This window comes from Physeter macrocephalus, chromosome 18 (assembly GCF_002837175.3).
Source record: "Physeter macrocephalus isolate SW-GA chromosome 18, ASM283717v5, whole genome shotgun sequence".
Classification (NCBI taxonomy): domain Eukaryota; kingdom Metazoa; phylum Chordata; class Mammalia; order Artiodactyla; family Physeteridae; genus Physeter; species Physeter macrocephalus.
Window position 1 is genome coordinate 47,331,767 of NC_041231.1, and position 21,180 is coordinate 47,352,946.

Sequence of the window (21,180 nt, forward strand, 5' to 3'; positions counted from 1 at the left end):
CATAATTCAAAAAAGTCATGTACCACAATGTTCATTGCAGCACTATTTACAGTAGCCAGGACATGGAAGCAACCTAAGTGTCCACTGACAGATGAATGGATAAAGAAGATGTGGCACATATATACAATGGAGTTACTCAGCCATAAGAAGAAATGAAATTGAGTTATTTGTAGTGAGGTGGATGGACCTAGAGTCTGTCATACAGAGTGAAGTAAGTCAGAAAGAGAAAAACAAATACCGTATGCTAACACATATATATGGAATCTAAAAAAAAATAACAATGGTTCTGACGAAACTAGGGGCAGACAGGAATAAAGATGCAGATGTACAGAATGGACTTGAGGACACGGGGAGGGGGAAGGGTAAGCTGGGACGAAGTGAGAGAGTAGCATTGACATATATACACTACCTAATGTAAAATAGCTGCTAGTGGGAAGCAGCTGCATCACACTGGGAGATCTGCTCAGTGCTTTGTGGCCACCTACAGGGGTAAGATAGGGAGAGTGGGAGGGAGATGCAAGAGGGAGGGGATATGGGGATATATATATATACATATAGCTGATTGTTATACAGCAGAAACTAACACAGCATTTTAAAGCAATTATACTCCACTAAAGATGTTAAGAAAATAATTATTCAGATAACAAAAAAAATTGTTTGGGGTTCAGTGTAGAGGCAAAGACCTAATTTTAGAGTAAAGTGGTGCCCCCAGTGAGCCTGCACAAATAAGATGACTCAGCAGTAGGCCTGATGGTATCTGTGCCATTCAGGTGGCTTCACTATTTAGATGTTGTTCTTCAACTAGATGCCTGAAAATGTGTGTCAGGGGGCTTAATATTCTTAACCTTAAATTTAGTCATTTTATTTCTGGGAATCTAGCCTAATGGGAAAAAATCCTTAATGTGGAAAACCCTTATGCACAAAGATGTTTATCATAGTTTTCTATGAAATAGTCCAAAATTGGAATCAACCCAGAGGTACAACACTAGGAGCAGGTCAGTAAGTATTATATATCCACTTGATACAATATAATGTAGCCATTAGGAGTGATGCTTGAAAGTGATTGCACTAACATGAAAAAAATGCTGGAGATAAAGAGTTTAGCGAAAAAAGATGCATACTTCTGTGTATAAGAGGACAAAAATAACAACGGTCCCGACAAAAAGTGGGGGAAATGAGACTTAAATGAACCAATGGGTTGGCACTTGTTGTATTTTTTTTGATGCTGTTAGGTGATTAATCTTCTTTTATGATATTATCATATCTTTCAAATTTTCATAAATGGGAACTTGGGGGTATTGAAAACTACACAGAAACTGTAAAGGAAAAACTCAAAAGAATGAGGTGGGCAGAGAGCTGTTAGAAGTTCCTTCTGATGAGCTCCTGGACTGGATTGTTCCCCTTCAATAACTGTTTTGCAGAATTGAGAGTCCAGAAGCAAGCGATAGCAAAGAGATGGCTCAGGAAAGGGGTCCCGGCCAGACCAGGTTGGGGTGCACATTGTTAGCAGATCATCTCCCACTCATGTCTGTGGAAATTCAGAGCAGGGCCATGTGCTTTATTTCTGGGTTCTCCTCTGTCTGTCACATCACTGGGTCCAAGTGGGCACCAAGCAGTGTTTGCTGACTTTAGAATCAGTGGGCAGAAACTATAGCAAATTCCATCGGCCACATTACGGAATATTTATGTTATGCTTTTAGTGTGTTACCTTTGGATTTTGAGGAAAACAATGAAGACAATTTGGCTGGAGAGGGTGTGGAGAAAAGGGAAACTTCTTACACTGTTGGTGGGAATGTAAATTGGTGCAGCCACTGTGGAGAACAGTATGGAGGTTCCTCAAAAAACTAAAAATAGAATTACCATATGACCCAGCAATCCCAGTCCTGGGCATATATCCAGACAAAACTATAATTCGGAAAGATACATGCACCGCTATGTTTGTAGCAGCACTATTTACAGTAGCCAAGAAACAACCTAAATGTTCATCGACAGATGAATGGATAAAGAAGATGTGGTATATATATATATACACAATGAAATATTACTCAGCCGTAAAAAGAATGAAATAATGCCATTTGCAGCAACATGGATGGACCTAGAGATGATCATACCAAGTGAAGTAAGTCAGAAAGAGAAAGACAATTACCATATGATATCACTTATATGTGGAATCTAAAATATAACACAAATACAATGTTCACTGCAGCTCTATTTACCAGGATATGGGAGCAACCTAAGTGTCCATCGACAGATGAATGGATAAAGAAGGAATATTACTATATTCCTTCAGATATACAATGGTATATTACTCAGCCATAAAAAGAAACGAAATTGAGTTATTTGTAGTGAGGTGGATGGACCTAGAGACTGTTATACAGAGTAAAGTAATTCAGAAAGAAAAACAAATACTGTATGCTAACACATATATATGGAATCTAAAAAAAAAAAAGGTTCTGAAGAACCTAGGGGCAGGACAGAAATAAACACGCAGACGTAGAGAATGGACTAGAAGACACGGGGAGGGGGAAGGGTAAGCTGGGACAAAGTGAGAGAGTAGCACGGACATATATTCACTACCAAATGTAAAACAGATAGCTAGTGGGAAGCATCCGCATAGCACAGGGAGATCAGCTCGGTGCTTTGTGACCACCTAGAGGGGTGGGATAGGGAGGGTGGGAGGGAGATGCAAAAGGGAGGAGATATGGGGATATATGTACTCATATAGCTGATTCACTTTGTTATACAGCAGAAACTAAAACACCATTGTTAAGCAATTATACTCAAAGATGTTAAAAAAAGTTATGTTTAAAAAATAATAATAATAAAACAAAATATAACACAAATGAACTTATCTATGAAACAGAAACAAACTCACAGATATAGAGAACAGACTTGTGGTTGCCAAGGGGGAGAAGGGGTTGGGGGACAGCTGGACTGGGAGTTTGGGATTAGCAGATGCAAACTGTGATATATAGGATGGATAAACAACAGTGTCCTACTATATAGCACAGGGAACTATATTCAGTATCTTCTGATAAACCATAATGGAAAAGAATATGAAAAAGAACATGTATATATATGTGTATAACTGAGTCACTTTGCTGTACAGCAGAAATTAATACAACATTGTAAATCAACTATACTTTGATAACATTTTTTAAAATGAAGACAGTTTGTTTTCCATTTCTCTCCAATTTGAATTAAATATCCATTGTCATTACTACTCAGTGCTAAACTACCTTCCCTGCCTTCTGTAGTCCTTCTCAATGCTGAACCACTTTATTTAAAAATAAAGTTTCAGGGACTTCCCCGGTGGCGCAGTGGTTAAGAATCTACCTGCCAATGAAGGGGACACGGGTTCAATCCCTGGTGTGGGAAGATCCCACATGCTGAGGAGCAATTAAGCTCATGCGCCACAACTACTGAGCCTGCACTCTAGAGCCTGTGCGCCACAACTACTGAAGCCCGCATGCTCTAGGGCCCGCGTGCTACAACTACCGAGTCCACGTACTGCAAGTACTGAAGCCTGCACGTCTAGAGCCCGTGCTCTGCAACAAGAGAAGCCACTGCAACGAGAAGCCCGTGCCCCGCAACGAAGAGTAGCCCCTGCTCGCCGCAGCTAGAGAAAGCGCATGCAGCAATGAAGACGCAACACAGCCAAAAAAAAAAGAACAAGCTAATAAAAAAAACAAAATAAAATAAAGCTGCAGCTTTTTGGTTAGCTTCTGCTTCAAGAGTTCTATAATCTTGTCTAGAGATTTCTATAACACACCTTTAATTATCTTTGAAGTAGCTAACTTTAAAGTATGTGTCTCTGGGCTTCCCTGGTGGCGCAGTGGTTGCGCGTCCGCCTGCCGATGCAGGGGAACTGGGTTCGTGCCCCGGTCCGGGAGGTTCCCACGTGCCGCGGAGCGACGGGGCCCGTGAGCCATGGCCGCTGAGCCTGCGCGTCCGGAGCCTCTGCTCCGCAACGGGAGAGGCCACAACAGAGGGAGGCCCGCATACCACAAAAAAAAAAAAAAAAAAAAAAAAAAAAAGTATGTGTCTCTGAACCTCCTGCCAATGCGAAGTATAGCTGGGTTGGTGAAACCCACCAAGGAGCAGGCTAATGTTAAAGATCATTAAACAGTTTCCCTCCTGCCATGGTACTGAACTGTAGATTTCTGTTTCTTTTTTTATTGCCTAGAGCAACTTTTCTCTCCTCTTTTTTCTCTATCCAATAGGATATTATCTAGGATCAAATCTCTTTTTAATGTTATTGCTTACATATGTTTGAGTATAACCACAGTCTGAAAGGCCTAGCTGAGCACAATATTTTACTGTAAGCCTTTCCATTTGAAACTATTTTCCTTTTGAAAAATGTACACTGCAGCCCAGTTCAAACATTTATTTCGACTTTTACTATATTGAAGCTTCAAAAAAAGAAAGAAACCTATTTATTGCACTCAGGCCTTGGGTCACTGCAGACACCACAGCATTCAAAAAGATCAGGTCACAGAGGTGTTTTTTTTGTTTTTTTTTTTTCCGGTACGCGGGCCTCTCACTGCTGTGGCCTTTCCCGCCGCGGAGCACAGGCTCCTGACGCGCAGCTCAGCGGCCATGGTTCACGGACCCAGCCGCCCCGCGGCATGTGGGATCTTCCCGGACTGGGGCACGAACCCGTGTCCCCTGCATCGGCAGGCGGATTCTCAACCACTGCGACACCAGGGAAGCCCCTACACAGGTGTTTTGAAGATCATCTGGTCCAGAGGTAGAAAACTGCTGGATCAGAAGTCATCAGTAGGTCATCCCACCAGGTGATGTGGTACATCGGTGAGACGAGTGAATTCCATGGACGTGAGTCCATTGCCCAACTTTGTTTGCTGTAAATGAGTTTCTTGGTCAGCCACAACATGCTGAGGGGAACCATGACAGTGAATCAAGTATTCTGTAAGTGATGGATAAAGGTGCAGTCATAGATGGAAAATTTATACATATGTATTCCAGCAAGGACTCACTAACCCCTCTATGACAGAAGATCTAGTGCAATCACTCTGCCACCAGGTGACTGACTGGCTTCCCCCCATCCACAGCTCAGCGCTGGTCTCTGGTGTTGGGAAGAGGGGTCCTCAGCAGTGGTGATAGGCAGATTAGGCCTGCAAAGAGGAAGTCTGTGAGATTGGACCCATGTGTAGCTGCGTTGTTGGACCCTCCTGCCATGTCCATTTTGTACAAGGGCTCACTGAATAAGCACTGGGGAAGAGGCTGCCTCACCTCCTCGGGTGTCCTCTTGTCCACCGGATTGTTGAGAACTTCCGCATAGATATTCAAATTTCATCACACTCCGCTTCTCTGAGAGATCTGCACACATCTCTTCCTCAGACTTCCTTGTCATTGATCTCCCAAACCTGTTCTTTTCCCACCCGCCATTCTGTTGGCTACTGTCCACGAATTGATGTCTGTTCCACTCTTCCAGACATCTCTCGGTCCAGACAATGTGGAAGATCAGTATACAGCTTGAAATCCTGCCCACCAGCAGGGTGACCCCTCACTGCTATCCTTCAGGGTCACCCCTGACTGGGGCTGTAATGCTACAGCTGTCCACTTCTGGAGGGTGTCAGTGATTTCTTACAGAATCATCCACAAATCCAGACTGAGGTTTGTCCTCTTATGTTGGTTGATCACCAGGAACCTTCTATGAGGACATAGCTGTGGATTGAGGGAGAGGAGACATAGCAGCAGACACAGGAGACATGGGAGTCTGAGTCACCTGCCCATGCAACTTACACCTTCAGGAACGGATTGGGTCTAATTTCTTATATAGCATTTCCACTTGACGGTGGGTCCCTACTGTGCATGCCAAGCCTAACAAGCAGCTCAGAGCTAGCTTCTGCTGGTCACATGGTCATTTGATGTCCCCTAGTTAGGCATTCAGTACCAGGGTCTGGTAGCAAGCATGAGCTATTTCTCAAAAGGAGAATAGTTGGGCTTCCCTGGTGGCGCAGTGGTTGAGCGTCCGCCTACCGATGCAGGGGACACGGGTTCGTGCCCCGGTCCAGGAAGATCCCACATGCCGCGGAGCCGGCAGGCCCCTGAGCCATGGCCGCTGAGCCTGCACGTCCGGAGCCTGTGCTCCGCAACGGAAGAGGCCACAACAGTGAGAGGCCCGCGTACCGCAAAAAAAAAAAAAAAAAAAAAAAAAAGGAGAATAGTTACCTGTAGAGGAGGGTGTAGTTCTGCTTTAACACACCCTTGAAAGCCTTTGCGGTGCTTCTCCTAGAGCTTCCCAGAGGTCCTGTATGGCATCTCTCTTTGCTGTGGACACTTTGATATCATTGCATCTGTTGGGTCCTGCATAAACCAAGGGACAGAGCCTCTGGTAGTGCCGCCTGGACTGTTTACATATAAACTGATACTTCTAAGTAAGTACCTGATAATAATTTGCTCTCTTTGGAAGGCAAATATTCTCTAGCTCTGGGCCCCACTCAAAACTGGATGCTTACAGTTTACATAGTAAATGGCTGAGAGCAGCATACTTGTATGTTTCTATGTGTCGTCTCCAAAATGCAAAAACTCCCACCAAACTTCAAGCCTCTGTTTTTACTGAAAGGCTAAATGATGATTAAAATAATAACAATAACAATAAGACAACAGCTGTAGACAGTCTAGAACAACCCATCAGAGAAACAACAGGCTAAACTATGTGGTTGGGACTGAGGCTGCTGCTGGAGAGGCAGTGTGCTGATTCTGTCTCACTCTAGGGCCTAGAGGAGGCGCTGCTTAGGGCACAGATGTCTGCTCTTGGCACACTGGGCTTGAATTACAGTGGGAGCTGGTTTAGAAACTGACTTTTTATCACACGTTTGAAAAGTACCCCTCATTTGGGAGTTTACTGTTTCCATACATTTCATTTCCTCTTCTTTAAGATGTTATCTCTATTTCTTTGTCTTCCTTTAGCTTATTGAGGCCATTTTGCCTTCTACTCATGTACAGACTATATCTCTGAGTTTCAAAGTCATTTATTGAGTTTTAGACATTTGGTAGGCATTTTGGATGATCTTATTTGGCACAGAATTGTTGACACTTAGTAACAGCACTGTGGCAGGACTTGGTGAAATTTGGCAAGAGTTCTTTTTGATAGGCTGCTCTCAGATCAATCAATCAACAAACAAATGTCACCAACCCACAAGTAACAGCTGAGCATGCCACTCATGACAAAGGACAAAGAAGACCGGTTCCCCCTTTAGATAGTTATAGTCCAGACACCAGACTGGCCCCCATGGCAGAGCCCAGCCTAGAAGGACTCTGTGCATACTGGTCTTTATTGCCAAGAGCAGTAAAGCCTGCCCCTCCTGCCAGATGCCATCCTGGGAAGGAGGAGGGAGAGGGAAGGAGCTGCCCATTGGGAGTTGAACTTTGACCTGCCTGACCATTTTCCAAGAGGCAAGAGTTTAATCAAGGAGTAAATAGGCAGCTTTGAGTCATTTTCTCTGCTTTCTTCTCAACTTCGCGCTCCCACCTGGACAACTGCAGTGGCTTCCAGGTGACTGCCTCTGTCCCTGTTCACCTCCATCCCAGTTTCCCACCACTACCCGTGTGACCCAAGGAAAGCACAAACGCTGTATCTCGGGTTGCTCTCCTGTTTAGGACCCTAACGTGGCTCCCAGGGCCCTCGGGTGAAGTCCAAGCTCTCTAACAGCTTCACAGACTCCCTCTGCAACCCTGCAGCAGACATATTGAGTGATATGCCCATCGCTAAGGGAAGCTTCTGCCTGTGCTTCTCCCTCAGCCTGGATACCTGCCAACCCTTGCCCCACCTAAGGGCCCTGGCCGAGGCAGGACCGACACCCGGAAGTCTCTCCGTCTCTGGCTCCTGCCCTCCCTCTTTCCCCTGATCCAGGGGCAATGACTCCTGGCCCATTCCTCAGGTAGCCCTTACCACTTTGGGCCTGATGATCCTTTATCGCCAGCTGTCCCAGCCTCTACTCAGTGAAGGTGTGAACAAACAGTACTCACCCTGGGTCCTGAGATTAAGTCCCAATGTGCATGACTAGGGGAACCCTCTGAGGTTTGCATACTAAAAACCCAGGCTCTGCAGCTGTTATTTGCTTACACTGTAATTGTGCTGTTTACATATAAATTGATACTTCTAAGTAAGTACCTGATAATAATTTGCTGTCTTTGGAAGGTAAATATTCTCCTTTTCTCATCTACTATTCATTGTCTTAATCCCCGTGTTCTGAGAACAAATGGAATGGTAAATTTTAGCCTACCATGTTTGACCACAAATTTGGAATTGATGAAGTCTGAATTAGTGAAGTTTTAATGCATATTTTTTCACAGTCTTATGTGGTCAAGTTCCAAATGCAGCCAGCTGTCAACTCTTATCTTGACACACTTTTATTACAGTCAGAAGAAGTGTACCAGACTTTTATATAACAGAGGGAGCAAAGAGCATCATTATCCAGTTGAAACTGAAGAGGAAATTCTCAGTGGGCTGAAGAGCTGTGTATTTTTATCGAGTGTTCATTAGCTGTCCTCTGTGCAAGGGATCAACATGAAAACACCCAAAGGATGGGAAGCAGACAGAGAAAAAGCCCAAAAGGCAGGAGAGGGATTGCAGGACTTCTACTGTGACCAAAGGCTCAGAAAACAAAAGCAGGGGATTGTAGGCATTGCTCTAATTCAAGATGGTAGAGAAATGCACTGGGCTCTACTACAGACCTGTTAGTTTGGTCATTGCAGATAAGGCCAGAAAAATGCAATCATGGTTTATAAACCAGGTCATTTATTTGCCAGTAATGTGTAATGTGTATATGTGTCTGTATTAGCCAGAATTTCCAGAAAAACAACCAATAGGATATTTGTGTCTGTATATATATATATGTGTGTGTGTATATGTATAAAATAAAAAGATTTATTATAAGGAATTGGATCACATGATCATGTAGGCTCACAAATCCCAAGATATGCAGCTGGAGACCCAGGAGAGCCAGTGATGTGGTTACAGTCTGAGTCGGAAGCCTGAGAACCAGGAGAACCAATGGTGTAATTTCAGTGTGAAGGCCTGTACTGTAGCAGTAGTGAAGGCCCCTTTGTGAACTCTGCTGGGCATACCTGGGGCTACTGGGAAGCACATAGTAAGAGGCTGACAGCTATGTAGCTTTCAGTTTAGACCAGGTTTTCTCAACCTTGGCATCATTGACATTTTGGACCAGATAATTCTTTGTTGCGGGGAGCTGTCCTGTGCATCATAGGATGTTTAGTAGCAACCCCTGGCCTCTACCCACTAGATGCCAGTAGCACACCCCTATTAGAAACAACTAAACATTTCTCCAGACATTGCTGATTATCTCCTGGGAGGCAATATGGTGCTCAGTTGAGAACGACTGGTTTAGTCTCCAATTTTATTTCCCTTCCACCCCCCTCCTCCTGCTAACTCCTTCCACTCTGTGCTCAGGGTGTGTGTGCCCATCTAATACCATTTGAAATATCTCCCAATACCTGTTGCCAGTACAGGCTGTGGCAGCAGCTCCCCTACTTTTACCATCCTTACTTCTGAAGAAGTTTCCACCAGGATCTAATAGGTAGAAAATGCCATCAACTCTCAAATGGATGGGGATAATGAGATCTCCCCACCAATTTTCAACTTCTAGAGCTGCTCTCATTTGCCAGAAATAAAATCATAGTATCACTTCTGTTTAATGGGGAAGGAAGTTTTGCCTCAAATACCATGAGCTTGGAGCCTCCATGAGGTATCAGGAGGGTCAGTGGTTCAGATGGAGGTCACAGGGGCTATAAGAGCTGATGCCTGGCAGTCTCAGGGTGACGGCATCCAGACTATAGGAAGCCATAGGTTCCCTGTGCAGCTAGGCTTGGAGCTGATCTGGCTTTTCTGCAGATCTGACCCTTTTTCTGCATGGGTGCCTTGTAGAATTTTAGTCTGCAGAGTATGCCTGGGGACAGCTATTCATAGGCCAGAGTGTCCCTGGGGCCAGAAGGAATTACTTTTTAAATTTTTTCATTCATTTAGCAATCAAGATTGTATTGGATTCTCTTGGCCCTTACATTTCCATATGAATTTTTGGATCAGCTTGTCAGTTCTTGCAAAAAAAGAAGATGGGATTTTGATAAGAACTGCGTTGAATCTGTAAATCAATTTTGAAAGTTCTGCTATCTTAACACTGTCTTCCAATCCATGGGATGTGTTTCCTGTGTTTAGTGCACAAGTCTTAAACTTCTTGTGATAAAATTACTCATAGTATTTTATTTTTTTGATGCTATTGTAAATAGAATTGTTTTCTTAATTTCATTTTTTGAAGTGTTCATTTATAGTGTATAGAAATATGATTGATTTGTGTATACTGATCTTGTGTCTTGCAACCTTGCTGATCTCAGTTTTTTGGTTTTAATTGGTTTTGTGTATGTGTATTCCTTAGAATTTTCTATATATGAGATGAATGTTTTCCCTGAATATAGATAATCCCAATTTTTCCTTCCCAATTTAGATGCTTTTTAGTTCTTTTTCCTGCCTATTGCCCTGGCTAGAACCTCCAGTACAATACTGAATAGAAACGGTAAAAGTGACAATCTTGTTGTGTTCATGACATTTGGGAGGAAAGCATCTATTCATTCACATTGAGTATGATGTTGGCTGTGAGTTTTTTGTAGACAGCCTTAATCAATTCAAGAAAGCTCCCTTCTATTCCTAGTTTGTTGAGTATTTATATCAGAAAGAGTATTGGATTCTATCAAATGCTTTTCTGTATTAATTAAGATTATGTGATCTTTGTCCTTTATTCTATTAATGTGCTATATTATATTCATTGATCTTCACATGTTCAACCAACCTTGCATTCCTGGCATAAATCCCACTTTGTTACGGTGTACATAATCCTTTTTTGTATGTTGCTGGATTTTGTTTGCTAATATTTTGTTGAGGGTTTTTTCATCTATATTCGTAAGGGATATTGGTTTATAGTTTTATTTTATTGTGATATCCTTGTCTGTTTTTGGTATCAGGATAATACTGGCTTCTTAAAATGGGTTAAGAAGTGTTTCCTCCTATTCTATTTTTTTGGGGAAGAGTTTGTGAAGGATTGGTGTTAATTTTTCTTTAAATGTTTGATAAAATTCACCAGTGAAGCCACCTAGCCCTTTGCTTTTCTTTGTGGAAGTTTTTGATTACCAATTCAATATCTTTACTAGTTATAGATCTATTCAGGATTTCTATATTGTCTTGAGTCAGTTTTTGTAGGTGTCTTTCTAGGATTTTTTTCATTTCATCTAGGTTATCTAACTTTCTGGCATACAACTGTTCACAGTATTCCTTTATAATCCTTTTTATTTCTGTAAAGTCAGTAGTGATGTCCCTCTTTCATTCCTGATTTTAGTAATTTGAATCTTTTGTTTTTTTTCTTGGTCAGCCTTGCCAAAGGTTTGTCAATTTTGTTGATCTTTTCAAGGAACTAACTTTGGGTTTTGTTGATTTCTCTCTATTGTTTTTCTATTCAATTGATTTGCCTTTATTATTTCCTTCCTTCTGCTTACTTGGGTTCAGTTTGCTTTTTTATTTTTAGTCTCTTAAGGTAGAAGGTGAGGTTATTGATTTGTGATGCTTCCTTTTTAATATAGGTGTTTATAGCTATAAATTTACCCCTAAGCACTGGTTTAGCTGCATCCCGTAAGTTTTGGTACATGTGTTTTCATTTTTATTTATCTCAAGGTATTTTCTTATTTCTCTTGACCCTTTGGTTATTTAGAGTACATTGTTTAATTTCCATATACATGTGAATGTTCCAGATTTCTTTCTGTTATTAATTTCTAATTTTCTTTCATTGTAGTTAGAGAACAGATTTTATATTATTCAATTCCTTTAAATGTATTGAGATTTATTTTACAGCCTAATATATGGTCTATCTGGAGAATATTCCACGTACACTTGAGAAGAATATATGTTGTACCATCATGTAGAGTGTTCTGTAGATGTCTGTTAGATCTAGGTAGCTTATAATATGGCTTAAATCTTCTATATCCTTGCTGATGTTTTGCTAGTTGTTCTATCTATTATTGAAGGTTGATATCGAAATCTCTAATGATTACTGCTGAATTGTCCATTTCTTCCTTTAATTCTGTCAGTCTTTGCTACAAAGACTTCCTTTAGTATTTCTTGTAAGGCAGGTCTGCTAGTGATAAAGTCTCTCTGTTTTTGCTATCTGGAATGCCTTAATTGTCTTAATTTATCCTTCATTTTTGAAGGATAATTTTCTGGATATAGAATTTTTGGATAATAGTCCTTTCCTTTCAGTTCTTTGAATATATCATCTCAATACCTTCTGGCCTCCGAGATTCCTGATAAGAAGTCAGCAGTTGACCTTATTGAGGATCCCTCATGTGTGAGGAGTCATTTTCTGTTTTACTTTCAAGATTCTGTATTTTCTTTGGCTTTTGACCATTTGACTATGATGTGTCTAGATGTGCATTCTTTGAATTTATCCTACCTAGAGTTTGTTGAGCTTCTTGGATGAGCAGATTAACACTTTTCATCAAATTTGGGAAGTTATCCACCATAATTTATTCAGTATTCTTCAATTCCTTTTTCTCACTCCTGTTAATATCACTCTCAGGAGACAGAATCTGACATCCAGTATGGGTCAGGTGACACCCCTGGTCCAATTAGCTGTGCCCTGGTGGTGTGACCATGTCTCCTCTGGGCCATTCCTGTGTTCAGGTAAAGGATGAGTCTCAGAGAAGGGGCTGTTCATGGCAGGAATAACACCCTTGAAGGTGAAGGAATGAAGATCAGTGAGTCTTACAGCCCAAGCACGACTTGCTCCAAAGAAGTCACAGTGAAAGTACATATCGGACCATTTGTGCTTTTTTTCTTTCCTTCCCAGGCAAGTTCCTTTTCTTTTTTACCCCCTGATAACAAGTGCCTTAAATGGGATAGCCCTAACATTTCGATTCCTTTGTAGGAATAAGAAATTTCTTTTCAGTTCTAGTCAAGATCTAGCCATGGTCAAAGAGGGAAGCCCTAGCAGTATTTACCCTTTATTACTTTTAGGACTTTGGATTGTCCAAGTTAATCTCTGTACCTCTCTCTTTGTATTAGGTACATCATCATCATCATAATCACCACCCCCCCACAACACACACTGTGGATTTGTAAATATCCCATGCATGCATTTGTCCTTGACCCATCTGTTCTAGGTTCCTTTCTAGAATGTCGCTTGTGTAGACATGGACCTTTCATTATGAAGCTCCCATATGTGTGTATTTCATATTCTTGGAATGTCTGTTTTTTTTCATTTGCAAAGTTGTGCTTACTAGTTTCCTATAGAAGTATCTGTATCCTTCCTCTAGTTGTTCTAGCCAAGAATAGTATAGACAATTCTACCTTTATTTTGGTTTTCTATCTTTAAATTTGTTTCCATTTGCTTTCCTTTTTAAGTCATCAGCTTCTTCTAAAGCTTATATAACTCTGTAGCTTCTTATGATAATTGCATAAAAACCCCAGCTAAATCAATTCAGTAATTATATTAGCTACTGGAATTTGTCATCATGGGACGGACTTATGGCAATAATTCCCAGATAGTCATTTTTTGGATGTTAAGAGGTAGCTGTTATTAAAGAAAGAGGTATCTGCAGACAAATGCATTTGAGAACTACAGGGATAAACAAAATCAGACTGGTTCTTTAGTGACAGACTTCTTAGAGGTTCTGATAAGCTTATATGCACTGTGTATCCCTCAGAGGGCAATACAATTTGAGGCATTTCTCACCTTTATTTCATCACAGAGCTCTCCTTTCTCAGATTGCTTGTGGGAACAGTGACCTGAGAAACACACATTAGGGAAATGGTGATATAATTAAATTTTGAAGTTTATTAATTTTCTCATTACTAAATTTTAAAATGTATTCTCTCTGCTACCATCTTAGTTGAGTATAAACCAGAGAAATCCAGGGGCAGGAGCACGGGTCTGGAAGTCAGAGCATCTGAACTGGTTTTGTGTCTGGGAAATCACTTCCCTTTGGGCAATGAAAGAGTCAAACTTTCATGACCTTTGACTCATGGACATTGAGGCTTTTCCAGCCCTAATGATGCTCTTTCTCTTGTGCAGGGAATCTAATTGTATTTCCTGTAGAAAAGGGAAGAATCTTTTACCATTTCCCAAAAAGGGTTTCTCATTATTCTCTGTCTTATCCATTTACAGCTACTTTATTTATTTCTTTACAGAAACCATTTATCCCTCTTGAGTCCTGATCATTCTTTTTAGATTTGATATGATCAGAGCTGTCACTTCTGTCTTGTGCTAACTGGGCATCTTAGAATCTCATTAGGAATTCTCAGCAACCAAAAGCCAGTGAAGTGAAATGAAGGGGGCAGACGTGTTACCTTCTGGGAAACTCCAAAGTGCCATTATCACCTTTAATGGGGTGTATTAAAGGAAGAAGTCGGTCTGCATTTTCCCTGTGCCCTCTAATCTGTTTCTCCCTGCTCATTGGGAGACTAGAAGATGGCAGCTATGAAGCTTCCCCTTTCCTGAGCAGCCTAGGGGTGGGACCTTATTTCTAATTCACTCCCTCAGACCAGCAGGTGCTCGAGGCACTCTCCCCACACATAATGTGATTATCCCTAGCCAAATCTTCTCTCTCCTCCACAGAGGTCCCATTTTGTTCTGTATAGTTTTATCACATTTGTTCCTAAAAATATATGTATTCTTGACTTTCTGTGTTTTCGAACTTTATATAAAAGGAGTCATACTGTTTGTATGCTGTACATGCATATATATGTGGCTTCTCTATCTCAACAGTATGTTTTTAAGATTCATCTATGTGGAATAAATATACCTTCAGAATGTTCTTTTTCGTTGCACTGGAGCATTCCATTGGTATGAAACAAGTATACAGTATTTGTTTATCCTTCTTACTGCTTATGGATGTTTGGGTGGTTTACAGGTTTTACTTATTTGTTTTATTTTATTTTTTGCTATTTTGAATGTGACTGTTACTAATGTTCTTCTGTTAGGTTGAACTATGTGAAATAAGCATTTTTATAGGCTCCTATTTTTTTTTTTTTTTTTTTTGCGGTACGCGGGTCCCTCACCGCTGGTGGCCTCTCCCGCTGCGGAGCACAGGCTCCGGACATGCAGGCTCAGCGGCCATGGCTCACGGGCCCAGCCGCTCCGTGGCATGTGGGATCCTCCCGGACCAGGGCACGAACCCGCGTCCCTTGCATCGGCAGGCGGACTCCCAACCACTGCGCCACCAGGGAAGCCCTATAGGCTCCTATTTATTTCCTATGCTTCAACCCGATTCCTATCTGTTGGTGCATATTTGCAAGATTATATCTGAGGAATATACCTAGGTGTGGCAGAAATGCTAATTCATAAGGTACATGTATCTTCAACTTTGAAAATGATGCCTAACTGTGTTATAAAGAGATTGTACCAATTTTTACTCACTCTATCAAAATTGTCCCACCTCCTGTCAACACTTGATAAAGATGATTTTGGTGGGTGTGAAATATGGTTTTAATTGCAATTCTCTAGCTACCAATGACATTAAGCATCTTTTTATATGTGTATTTGCCATCTCTGTTTCTTCTTCTGTATAAAAATGTGGAAATGACTTTGGAACTGGCTAAGGGTAGAGGGTGGAAGAGTTTTGAGGTGTATGTTAGAAAAAGCCTAGGTTGCCTTGAGGAGACTATTGGTAGAAATATGGATGTTAACGGTGATTATAGTGAGGTCTCAGGAAGAAAAATGGAGGGACTTCCCTGGTGGTCCAGCGGTTAAGACTCTGCACTTCCACTGCAGGAGGCGCAGGTTCGATCCCTGGTGGGGGAACTAAGATCCCACATGCGGGGCGGTGTGGCCAAAAAGTAAAATAAAATAAGAAAGAAAAGAGGAGAGCTGCAGAGAAAGCTTCTCTCATGTTAGAGAACGCATATATCATCATGAACAGAATGTTGGTAGAAATGAATGTTAGAGGTACTGGTCTCAGACAGAAATGAGGAAGATGTTATTGGAAACTGAAGGAAAGCTGTTCCTTGTTATAAAGCGGCAGAGTATTTGGTTGAATTGTGTTCTAGTGTCTTGTGGAAAGTAGCATTGTTAAGTGATGATGAACTTGGATATTTAGCTGAGAAGAATTCTAAAATAAGTATTAAAGACTGATTTGTCCTTGCTGCTATAATAAGATGTGAGACGAGAAAGGTAAATTGAAGAAGGAATTGTCACACTAAAGGAACCAGAACTTGCAGATTTGGAAAATTCTGTCTATCCATATTGCAAAAATGAGAAAGTCTGTCTGTAGAGAGCAACAGGGGTGTGGCTGGACAACCATTTGCTAAAGAGATTAGAGTGTGGCTCACGGATCCAGTCAACCATTGCAGCAGAAGCCGGGAATAGAGATGCGGTTATTCAGGACAGATCTGTAGAGAACCTCTTGTCTGATGGCTTGGCCCCTGTGAACTGCATGGGAGGCTGACAAAGTTTTTGAGAACTTATATCAACAGAAACACTGCCAGCTTAGACTAAACAGAGACAGGACAAATGAGGGAAGGCTGCTGGATTTCTGAGAGTCTACAGGATGGGTCAGGAGAGCTATTTGGCTACAAACATGAATTATTCTTCAGGAAAAGGGAAGAATGATCCTGAAGACAAATCAGAGGTCTGCAGGGGTGCCACTGTCACCATGACCTGGGGGATGGGGCTGTCCCTCCTCAATTACCAAGGGGGGGCTAAGCTGCTGTGACTACACCCAGGGCCAAGGGGGTGGGACAGCCACCCTGGCGGGCTCAGAGGACAGAGCATGGAGCCCAAGAGGATTATCCTTGAGCCTTAAACAAACAAAACAAAACAGAAACAGACTCATAAATACAGAGAACAAACTGGTGGTTGCTGGAGAAGAGGGGGTCGGGGGAACAGATGAAATAGGTGAAGGGAAGAAGAGGTACAAACATCCAATTATAAAATAAATTAGTCACGGGGATGTAAAGTACACACAGGGATAAAAATTATTAAAAAATAAATCAGAGATTATGTATGGATAAAAGTACACATAGAGAACATGGTTAATAATATTGTAACAACTTTGTATGGTGACGATGGTAACTGGACTCATTGTGGTGATTATTTCATAATGTGTAAAAATATCAAATCACTATGGGGTACACCTGAAACTAATACAGTACTGTATGTCAAGTATAACTTAATTTTAAAAAATCTAATGGAATTTGCCCTGCTTTCAGACTTGCTTGAGACCTAAGACTTCTTTCTCCCTTCCAATTTCTCCCAGCTAGAATGGAATGCCTATCCCATGCCTGCCTCACTGTTCTACTTTGGTAACTGGTAACTTGTCTGGTTTCACAGGTTCACAATGGGAAACGAATTTTGCCTCAGGATGAATCATACCTCAAGTCTCACCTGTACTTAATTTAGATAATAATGAGATGAGAATTTGTACTTCGAGTTGATGCTGCAATAGGTTGGGACTGTGGTGGCTTTTGGGATGGGGTGAATGTAATTTACATGTAAGAAGGACAAGATATCTGGGGGAGCAAAGGGTGAAGTGTTACAGGTTGAGTTGTGCCCCCTGCCAAATTCATACGTTGGAGTCCTAACGCCAGTAACTCAGATTGTGACTGTGTTTGGAAGACAGGACATTTAAAGAGGCAATTAAGTTGAAATGAGGGTGTTAGGGTGGACCCTAATCCAATATAATTGGTGTCCTTATAAGAAGGAAAAATTCAGACATAGATGTGCACAGAGGGAAGACCATGTGAAGACACATGGAGAAGACGGCCATCTATAAGCCACGGAGAGAGGCTTTGGGAGAAGTCAACTCTGCCGACATCCTGATCTCAGACTTCTAGCCTTCAAGACTGTGAGAAAATACATTTATGTTATTTAAGCCACCTAGTCTGTGGTGCTCTGTTACAGCAGCCCTAGCCGATTAATACACCTACATATATGCCAATACCACTCTGCCTCGATTATTGTAGCTTTATAATAAAGACATTCAGTATTGAGTAGAGGTTGTAAGGGTGGTCATTCTTGCCTTTCTCCTGATCTTAGGGGGAAACAGTCTTTCATCATTGAATATGATGTTAATTGTAGGTTTTTGTTGTTTTTATTTTTTAATGCCTTTTATATGATTGAGGAAGTATCTTCTAGTCTTAGTTTTCAGAGGGTTTCTATCATGAATGGGCATGGAAGTTTGTCAAATGCTTTTTCTGCATCTATTGAAATGATCGGATGATTTTTCCCTTTTATTCTGTTAATGTGGCAGATTACTCTGATTGACTTTTGAATGCTGAAACAACGTTGCACTGCTTAGATAAAACTCACTTTGTCATGTTATACAATAATGCTTTTGAAATCTTGCTGCATTGGTTCCACTAATATTTTGTTGAGAATGTTTACATTTATGTTTGTGCTGCCCTTCAGTTCTGGGCAGTTTTTTGGAATTATGTATTTGATTCATCCCTGGGTGCAGCCATTCATTAAAAATGATTTAAAAAAAAACAGTTTCCCATAATTTCTAGGTATGCACTGCTGGGAGGTGTGTCTTTGAAATATCATCTTTTCTAGTTCTGAGAAAATGTCTAAAAAGATTATTTTACTATATATATATTTTTTTTTGCAGAGGAGAGTTTATTGATTTCTAGTTTATATTTCATAGTCAAGTGATAAAAACTTCAAGGGATATAGTATATATAGGATTTTTCTTTACATTTTTATTTATTTATTTGGCCTGACCATGCGGTTTGCGGGATCTTAGTTCCTAGGCCAGGGATTGAACCCGGGCCCCCAGCAGTGAAAGCCCGGAATCTTAACCACTGGACCATCAGGGAATTCCCCTATGATTTTTTTTTAAGTATGATTTATTTTATCTTACAATTATGTGTGATATTTAAAATTTGAAACTTCAAACCATAGAACTTTAGAAGTTTTAGATATTGTCTTTTGGTGTTTTGTGGAAATCCACACCAGGTCTCATGTATGCTTCATTCTATCGAAAAGAATAATTTATCTATTTTTTTCTAATTTAAGAGCTGGGATAAATGACACCGTTGATGACCAGTTACCTTCTCTCTTTCTCCACAGTCTTGCTGAAGTTGTCTGTAAATGTTTGCTGAGTATGGGAGCAGAGCAGGATACTATCTTATGTAAACACTGTGTCTAATTTTGTTTAATAACAACATTGGTTGATTTTATCCATGGAGGACTTTTATCTTGCCCTCAATTCGTGGTCTCTCCTTTGATTTCTCAGGTCTCGTTACATTGTCTGTGTTTCGTGTTAAATCATGGGGAGGAAGCTGGACCTGTCTGGTCTGACCGATGATGAAACAGAGCATGTTCTCCAGGTGGTTCAGCGAGACTTCAATCTCCGAAAAAAAGAGGAAGAGCGGCTCAGGTGAGATGCTTCTATTTCCCACCTGGGTACAGTGAACCATATGTGGACAAGTGAAACAGGCTTCCTGAGTGTTCCCTGCTGCCAGCCCTACGCTCAAAGTCTTTATGTCATGTAAACACACAGAAGAAGAATGTCCTTCCCTTTGTAGTCAGGCTGGCCAGCTTCAACACTGGGCATCACAATGTCAGCTCAGAAATGTGACTGTTCACGCTCGCAGTCAAGTTTGTGTTCGGCTGCTCACCCTGTAAATTATTAGCTCTAGAATGGATGCAGTTCGTGCTGACGGTGGCTGTTTCGAGCTTGCTCCTGGCTTTAATTTTCTTGCCGGCAGGTGCTACTGAAGAATAACCAAAGTGTTATATAAATGGGAGAATTAGATTCATAGCTGTACAATCTTCTGTTAGAGCTCTCAGCTACCATGGTGCAGGAAGAGAGCACTGAAGACCTAGTACAAGGAAAGTGACCACGAGGCTGGGATGGGGTTACCTGGCTCAGCATCACCCTCCTCATTTTATAGAGGGAAAAGCTGAGACCCAGAGAGGGGGGCCTTGTGACTCCTCTGCAGTTGGTATTTCCTCGTGGGATGTTCTTGGAAGTACTGTTGCTGCCTAAATTTGGAAGAAGTCAGAGTGATGGAAATGCGGTCATGTGTGGGGGTTTGTGTGTTAGAACCTGATGGCAAGTCATCATGAGCTCCCCTCCTCCATAAACCTGTTTTCCCTCGGGATTCCACAGGTTTGTCATGGCACTGTCTCCTTCCTTAGCCACTGAGCTCAAAACCTCAGTCTTTATAATTCCTCCCCTGACTTGGTCCCCACACAGGGCAGGGCCAGGCCCTGTTATTTCTGCCTCCTCAGCATCTCTCCCAGCCCTATCCCAGTCCAGCTTTCATGACTTTTCATCCCAGTCGTTGCAGTAACCTTCTCTATGATGCTCCTGCCTCCCGTCCTCCAGGGTGATGCCCCATTTCAGCTGTAACCATGCCCTTTCCCACTCTGCTTAAAATTGACATGGGTTGTTTTCCTTTGCCCTTGGAGTTTCTCAGACTTTCTGTTTCTGTAGAATATTTACCTCCCTTACTTGTAAGTACTCTAGTGTAATTTACTTTATTTCCACCATGTGTTTTTCCCATATCGTATATATTGAATATGTGCTTATTAGATGGAAGACAAGAAATCTGTTAATTAAGTAGTTATTTGATTTAAAAACCATGTGCCACAAAAAAAGATATATAGATCAATGAAACAGAATAGAGAGCCCAGAAATAAACCCACACACCTACGGTCAATTAATCTTCAAGAAAGGAGGCGAGAATGTACAATGGGAAAAAGACAGTCTCTTCTTCCCAGTAAGTGGTGCTGGGAAAGTTGGACAGCCTCATGTAAATCAATGAAGTAAGAACACACCCTCTCACCATGCACAAAAATAAACTCATAATGGCTTAAAGACTTAAACATAAGACATGATACCATAAAACTCCTAGAAGAGATCATAGGCAAAACATTCTCTGACATAAATCATACCAATGTTTTCTTAGGTCAGTCACCCAAGGCAATAGAAATAAAAACAAAAATAAATAAATGGGACCTACTCAAACTTACAAGCTTTTGCACAGCAAAGGAAAACTTAAACAAAATGAAAAGACAACCTACGGAATAGGAGAAAATATTTGCAAATGATGCGACTGGGCTTCCCCGGTGGCGCAGTGGTTGAGAGTCCGCCTGCCAATGCAGGGGACACGGGTTCGTGCCCCGGTCCGGGAAGATCCCACATGCTGTG

At 41.4% G+C, this 21,180-nt stretch overlaps 1 protein-coding gene across 1 annotated transcript in view; it reads left to right on the top strand.

The window, feature by feature from the left end:
* The window catches only part of MYRIP (myosin VIIA and Rab interacting protein), a 223,987-nt gene that overhangs the window by 15,946 nt on the left and 186,861 nt on the right, over positions 1-21,180 (top strand). Inside the window, exon 2 of the mRNA XM_024117042.3 lies at positions 19,258-19,401. Within this exon, the coding sequence (XP_023972810.1) occupies positions 19,292-19,401 (110 nt within the window). The 5' untranslated portion in view covers positions 19,258-19,291. The remainder of the gene's footprint in view (positions 1-19,257; positions 19,402-21,180) is intronic.